Below are 7,500 nucleotides of genomic sequence, written 5' to 3'. Positions count from 1 at the left end.
TCCTCCCTCCTCTCTCCTCCCTCCTCTCTCCTCACTCCTCTCTCCTCTCTCCTCTCACCTCTCTCTCCTCTCACCTCTCTCCTCTCCTCTCTCCTCCCTCCTCTCTCCTCTCTCCTCTCTCCTCTCTCCTCTCTCCTCTCTCCTCCCTCCTGCTCCTCTCTCCTCTCTCCTCAGTGGGAGCCAGTGCAGTATTTTGACAATAAGGTCATCTGTGACCTCATCGAGGAGAAGCACAAGGGCATCATCTCCATCCTGGTACGGTAACCGTCCCCGTTTCCATAGCGACCCACGCACACTGTATCCATCCCTGCCCCTGTGTTTCCATAGCGACCCATGTGCTTCTTAGCAGGGTTAAGGTGTTTTTATGGACACCGATGTGCAGGTGTAGCCATGTTTATGATTGGTGGAGAGTTGGGTTGTTTCCATAGCAACCTGTTAAAGGTGTGTGTGTGTGTGTGTGTGTGTGTGTGTGTGTGTGTGTGTGTGTATGTGTGTGTGTGTGTGTGTGTGTGTGTGTGTGTGTGTGTGTGTGTGTGTGTGTGTGGCAGGACGAGGAGTGTGTGAGGCCAGGTGAGGCATGTGACCTGTCCTTCCTTGAGAAGCTTGAAGACACGCTAGGAGGCCACGCCCACTTTGTCACGTAAGTCCCTTCTTCTCTCACACACACATGCACACACACAAACACACACACACTCACGCACACACACGCACACACACACACACACACGCACTGTACCCTCTGACAAATTATTTTGTGTGTGTGTGTGTGTGTGTGTGTGTGTGTGTGTGTGTGTGTGTGTGTGTGTGTGTGTGTGTGTGTGTGTGTGTGTGTAGTCACAAGCTGGCCAATGGGAAGACCCGCAGGGTGCTGGGCCGCGAGGAGTTCAGACTGCTGCACTACGCTGGAGAGGTCAACTACACCGTCACCGGTCAGCTGTCAATCATCTCCCCGCATCATAATCCATCCATCACCACCAACACAAACCCCCTGACCCCTGACCCTGACCCCTGACCCCTGACCCTGACCCCTGACCCCTTACCCTGACCCCTGACCCCTATGATAACGCTGATTCCAAAATCATTGACGTCTCCAGGTTTCCTGGACAAGAACAACGACACCCTGTACAGGAGCCTGAAAGAGGTGGGTCCCAAGCCCCCCCCGACCCTGGACCAGATAGGTCCTGGTCAGAACCCTGGACCAGGTCCTGATCCCTCAGAACCCTGGACCAGGTCCTGGTCCACTCAGAACCCTGGACCAGGTCCTGGTCCCTCAGAACCCTGGACCAGATCCTGGTCCCTCAGAACCCTGGACCAGATAGGTTCTGGTCAGAACCCTGGACCAGGTCCTGGTCCCAGGTCCAGGGTTAGAGAGAGAGAGAGAGAGAGAGAGAGAGAGAGAGAGTTTTATTATGTTACAACAATGTTTCCTCTCATGACATGTGAACCTTCGTGACTCTCTGCAGGTCATGTGTCAGTCTACCAATCGCATCGTGGAACACTGCTTCCGCAGAGGCGAACTAGTTGACCAGAAACGTCCTGAAATGGTTTGACATGTACTCCTTCTTTCCTTCCCCCCCACTCTCTCTTCCCCCCCTACCCTTCCTCTTTCAGTTCCCTTCCTCAATCTCGCTCAACCTCCCTTTCCCTGCTTCTGTCATCCCCGCCCCCCTCTCTCTCTCTCTTCCCCTCTCTCTCTAACACCCACTCTCTCTCTCGACCCCACGCACCCCGCTCAGCCAGGTTAAAGTAGTGTAATGTAGTAGTAGTAGTGTAATGTAGTAGTAGAAGTAGTTTAATGTAGTAGTGTGACGTTATAGTAATGAAGAAGTAGTGTAATGTAGCAGTAGTGTAATGTTGTAGTAATGACGTAATAGTGTAATGTAGTAGTGCCGTGGTGTAATGTAGCAGTGGTGTAATATTGTAGTGACGTGGTAGCAGTGTAAAGTAGCAGTGGTGTAATATAGTAGTAATGGAGTAGCAGTGTAAAGTAGCAGTGGTGTAATATAGTAGTAATGGAGTAGCAGTGTAAAGTAGCAGTAGTGTAATGTAATAGTAATGGAGTAGCAGTGTAAAGTAGCAGTGGTGTAATATAGTAGTAATGGAGTAGCAGTGTAAAGTAGCAGTGGTGTAATATAGTAGTAATGGAGTAGCAGTGTAAAGTAGCAGTGGTGTAATATAGTAGTAATGGAGTAGCAGTGTAAAGTAGCAGTAGTGTAATGTAATAGTAATGGAGTAGCAGTGTAAAGTAGCAGTAGTGTAATATAGTAGTAATGGAGTAGCAGTGTAAAGTAGCAGTAGTGTAATGTCGTAGTAATGGAGTAGCAGTGTAAAGTAGCAGTAGTGTAATGTCGTAGTAATGGAGTAGCAGTGTAAAGTAGCAGTAGTGTAATATAGTAGTAATGGAGTAGCAGTGTAAAGTAGCAGTAGTGTAATGTCGTAGTAATGGAGTAGCAGTGTAAAGTAGCAGTGGTGTAAAATAGTAGTAATGGAGTAGCAGTGTAAAGTAGCAGTAGTGTAATGTCGTAGTAAAGGAGTAGCAGTGTAAAGTAGCAGCAGTGTAATGTCGTAGTAATCGAGTAGCAGTGTAAAGTAGCAGTAGTGTAATGTCGTAGTAATGGAGTAGCAGTGTAAAGTAGCAGTAGCGTAATGTCGTAGTAATGGAGTAGCAGTGTAAAGTAGCAGTAGCGTAATGTCGTAGCAATGGAGTAGCAGTGTAAAGTAGCAGTAGCGTAATGTCGTAGCAATGGAGTAGCAGTGTAAAGTAGCAGTAGTGTAATGTAGTAGCAGTGTTGAGTAGCAGCAGTGTAACCTGGTGTCCTGGTGCTCTGCAGGCCGCCACCCAGTTTAAGAACAGCCTGACCAAGCTGATGGAGACCCTGATGTCTAAGGAGCCGTCGTACGTCCGCTGCATCAAACCCAACGATGCCAAGCAACCAGGTGCACCCTCCTCCCCCCAATGTGTCAATCAAACACCTTAAAGGGACCGTGAACCCAAATCCAAATATTATAAAAAAAAATTGGGGGGGGGGGGGGTTCATGCTTAAATGTCTATGATTGTCAACATATTAATCTATGACACTTTTTCACTGTTACTAGAATAAGATAGTCATTTGTAGAAAACGAGAATAATAAATGTTTTAACCAGCCAACCAGTTTTGAGCGTTCCACTCTGCTATGAGGGCTTTGGGCAGCGGTTTAATTTGAAGTCCACATCCGAGAAAGGGTCAAGCTTCTCGAGCATCATGGTGTAACACCTTTCATATGCAACATCGCTCATCATGATGAATTATAAACATACAAACATGCCCCCACTCCTCCTAGAACCCTCAGCCAAAAAGGTATTTCTCATAACCTTGTTGTGTCCTATTCCATCCAACACAGGGAGTTTACTCACGCTTTAAGGTCGTGGACCTTGTGTGTCTCATTCCTTTCTGGCTCTCTGCACTCTGTGTGAAACAGAACTCTGGGGGTTTGTCACTGGCTCAATGTGGACGTGGGGTTTGGTGGACGTCAGCCGTGGCGGTTGGATTCTGCTCCCTGACTCCACGTGACCCTAGCGGTCAGATAGACGCTGTGGTGCTGGGGGCTCCCCTAACGCCGTCCGTTTGTGTCCTGCAGGGCGGTTCGACGAGGTGCTGGTCAGACACCAGGTGAAGTACCTGGGGCTCATGGAGAACCTGCGCGTCAGGAGGGCGGGCTTCGCCTACCGACGACACTTTGAGGCCTTCCTTCAGAGGTGATGAACTATGACCTAACGAAGTGATGCAATGACCTACCGTAGTAAGGACCTAGTGACATAATGATGGTGTATGACGATGTAGTGACGACATGACGCAGGGACGTCATGATGAAGGGACGTAAGGATGCCCAAGGATCCCCAGCTCCAGCTCAGTCGCCTTGCATGGTCGGTGTGTCAATGTGTGTATTAACCGATGTAGGTCGCTTTGGATAAAAGCGTCTGCTTAATGCCCAAATTGTAATTGTAATTGATGCCATGACGGAATGATGTATTGATTCAGTGACCTCATGTAAATGGCGTAAGGATGTAATGACATGATGACTCAGTGACATAATGATGTAGTGATGCAGTGACGTAATGTAAACGGCGTATCGTCTCTCCAGGTACAAGCCGCTGTGCCCTGAGACATGGCCCGTGTGGCAGGGAGAGCTGGCTGAAGGCGTCTCCACCCTGGTCCAGTACCTGGGCTACAAACCAGAGGAGTACAAGATGGGCAGGTACCTAGTACTGAGTGAATACCCTGTAACACAGGAGATGGACAGGTACCTAGTACTGAGTGAATACCCTGTAACACAGGAGATGGCAGGTACCTAGTACTGAGTGAATACCCTGTAACACAGGAGATAGGAGGTACCTAGTACTGAGTGAATACCCTGTAACACAGGAGATGGACAGGTACCTAGTACTGAGTGAATACCCTGTAACACAGGAGATGGACAGGTACCTAGTACTGAGTGAATACCCTGTAACACAGGAGATGGCAGGTACCTAGTACTGAGTGAATATTCTGTAACACAGGAGATGGACAGGTACCTAGTACTGAGTGAATACCTTGTAACACAGGAGATGGGCAGGTACCTTGTACTGAGTGAATACCCTGTAACACAGGAGATGGACAGGTACCTAGTACTGAGTGAATACCTTGTAACACAGGAGATGGGCAGGTACCTAGTACTGAGTGAATACCTTGTAACACAGGAGATGGGCAGGTACCTTGTACTGAGTGAATACCCTGTAACACAGGAGATGGGAGGTACCTAGTACTGAGTGAATACCTTGTAACACAGGAGATAGGAGGTACCTAGTACTGAGTGAATACCCTGTAACACAGGAGATGGGCAGGTACCTTGTACTGAGTGAATACCCTGTAACACAGGAGATGGGAGGTACCTAGTACTGAGTGAATACCTTGTAACACAGGAGATGGGCAGGTACCTAGTACTGAGTGAATACCTTGTAACACAGGAGATGGGCAGGTACCTAGTACTGAGTGAATACCTTGTAACACAGGAGATGGGCAGGTACCTTGTACTGAGTGAATACCCTGTAACACAGGAGATGGGAGGTACCTAGTACTGAGTGAATACCTTGTAACACAGGAGATAGGAGGTACCTAGTACTGAGTGAATACCCTGTAACACAGGAGATGGACAGGTACCTAGTACTGAGTGAATACCTTGTAACACAGGAGATGGGCAGGTACCTTGTACTGAGTGAATACCCTGTAACACAGGAGATGGACAGGTACCTAGTACTGAGTGAATACCCTGTAACACAGGAGATAGGAGGTACCTAGTACTGAGTGAATACCCTGTAACACAGGAGATAGGAGGTACCTAGTACTGAGTGAATACCCTGTAACACAGGAGATAGGAGGTACCTAGTACTGAGTGAATACCCTGTACCAGAGGAGATAGGAGGTACCTAGTACTGAGTGAATACCCTGGAACAGGAGGAAGTGAATCCTAATATGGTGCTAGTGGGCGGAGCTGCTGGGAATATTGATGAAGGTGATGATATTGATGATGAGGATGATGAGGTGACCAACTCTCCCCACAGGTCCAAGATCTTCATCCGCCTGCCCAAGACTCTGTTCACCACCGAAGACGAGCTCGAAGCCAAGAAGCCAGACATCGGTGAGTAGCGAGGGACTCAGGGTGGAGTCAGACCTCCTGAGTAGGGACTCAGGGTGGAGTCAGACCTCCTGAGTAGGGACCCAGGGTGGAGTCAGACCTCCTGAGTAGGGACTCAGGGTGGAGTCAGACCTCCTGAGTAGGGACCCAGGGTGGAGTCAGACCTCCTGAGTAGGGACTCAGGGTGGAGTCAGACCTCCTGAGTAGGGACCCAGGGTGGAGTCAGACCTCCTGAGTAGGGACTCAGGGTGGGGTCAGACGTCCTGAGTAGTGACACAGGGTGGGGTAAGACCTCCTGAGTAGGGACCCAGGGTGGAGTCAGACCTCCTGAGTAGGGACTCAGGGTGGAGTCAGACCTCCTGAGTAGGGACCCAGGGTGGAGTCAGACCTCCTGAGTAGTGACTCAGGGTGGGGTCAGAGATGGAGCGCGTGACGGAGTGTCTCTGTGTTGTGTTTCAGCGTTGATCCTCCAGACTTCGTGGAGAGGATACAGAGAGAGATCCAAGTACAAGCGCATCAGGAACGCAGGTCAGTAACACTATTATACACATTACATACATGTTGGACCTGCTCACCACCAACACTATTATACACATTATATACATACAGTGTGTGTGTGTGTGTGTGTGTGTGTGTGTGTGTGTGTGTGTGTGTGTGTGTGTGTGTGTGTGTGCAGTCATAGTGATCCAGGCTGCATGGCGTGGAATGAAAGCTCGCAGGAGAGCTAGAAGACGACGAGATGCAGCCGACTTAATACGAAGGTAACGGGCTACATACTGGACTTTACTGAAATACAGTGAAATATACTGGACTATAGTGGAATATAGTGAACTATAGTGAAGTATAGTGAACTATGCTGGACTATAGTTAGACATCGTGAACTATACTGGACTTTACTGAACTATAGTGAACTATGCTGGACTATAGTGAAATATAGTGAATTATGCTGCCGCCGCCCCCTCCCTCTGGAATGCCCTCCCAAACGACATTCGCAATGCCAACACTCTTTCATCATTCAAAACATCCCTCAAAACACACATTTTCACCTTTCGCTTTTATTTATTTTCCGGTGTATTATTATTAACCATACACGAGGATAGTGAAGTACACAGAACTTTTACTGGAATATGCTGAGGTATTCCCCACAAGTGGGTCTTGACATCCTGGCATAGTAACCACTGGATGCAGAAGAAGAAGTGAGTCCTCAGCGTGTGGGGGTGTGTGAGCAGCCTGTCCTGTGCTCTGATAGGCTGATTAAGGGCTTCATCCACCGCCACGAGGAGTACGGCCCCGACAACGACTACTTCCTGGACCACGTGCGCTGCTCCTTCCTGAAGACGCTGCGCAGGAACCTTCCTCGCAGTGTGCTGGACAAGAGCTGGCCCACCCCGCCCCCCTCCCTCACACAGGTACTCCTGAGTCTCACACTCGTTAGAGGAACACACTCGTTAGTGGAACACACTCGTTAGAGGAACACACTCGTTAGTGGAACACACTCGTTAGTGGACCACACTTGTCAGTGGAACACACTCGTTAGTAGAACACACTCGTTAGTAGAACACACTCGTTAGTAGAACACACTCGTTAATATAACAGACTAGTTAGTAGAACGCACTCGTTAGTAGAACACACTCGTTAATATAACAGACTAGTTAGTAGAACGCACTCGTTAGTAGAACACACTCGTTAGTAGAACACACTCGTTAGTGGAACACACTAGTTAGTGGAACACACTCGTTAGTAGAACACACTCGTTAATATAACAGACTTGTTAGTAGAACGCACTCGTTAGTAGAACACGCTCGTTGGTAGAACACACTCCTTAGTCACATACTCGTTAGTAGAACA

The 7,500-nt window shown here is 48.6% G+C and overlaps 1 protein-coding gene across 1 annotated transcript in view; it reads left to right on the top strand.

Annotated features, from left to right (window-relative positions):
- Positions 1–7,500, top strand: part of LOC130386145 (unconventional myosin-Ic-like) — a gene marked incomplete at its 3' end in the record, with an annotated part of 28,323 nt that overhangs the window by 16,916 nt on the left and 3,907 nt on the right. The window contains exons 13-24 of the mRNA XM_056594922.1: positions 175–255; positions 549–640; positions 835–929; positions 1,095–1,141; positions 1,464–1,544; positions 2,832–2,937; positions 3,619–3,736; positions 4,123–4,236; positions 5,579–5,655; positions 6,112–6,180; positions 6,329–6,413; positions 6,902–7,061. Of these exons, the coding sequence (XP_056450897.1) occupies positions 175–255; positions 549–640; positions 835–929; positions 1,095–1,141; positions 1,464–1,544; positions 2,832–2,937; positions 3,619–3,736; positions 4,123–4,236; positions 5,579–5,655; positions 6,112–6,180; positions 6,329–6,413; positions 6,902–7,061 (1,125 nt within the window). The remainder of the gene's footprint in view (positions 1–174; positions 256–548; positions 641–834; positions 930–1,094; positions 1,142–1,463; positions 1,545–2,831; positions 2,938–3,618; positions 3,737–4,122; positions 4,237–5,578; positions 5,656–6,111; positions 6,181–6,328; positions 6,414–6,901; positions 7,062–7,500) is intronic.

The sequence above is a fragment of the Gadus chalcogrammus genome, chromosome 7, assembly GCF_026213295.1.
Source record: "Gadus chalcogrammus isolate NIFS_2021 chromosome 7, NIFS_Gcha_1.0, whole genome shotgun sequence".
Classification (NCBI taxonomy): domain Eukaryota; kingdom Metazoa; phylum Chordata; class Actinopteri; order Gadiformes; family Gadidae; genus Gadus; species Gadus chalcogrammus.
This window is presented reverse-complemented; position numbering and strand designations above follow the sequence as displayed.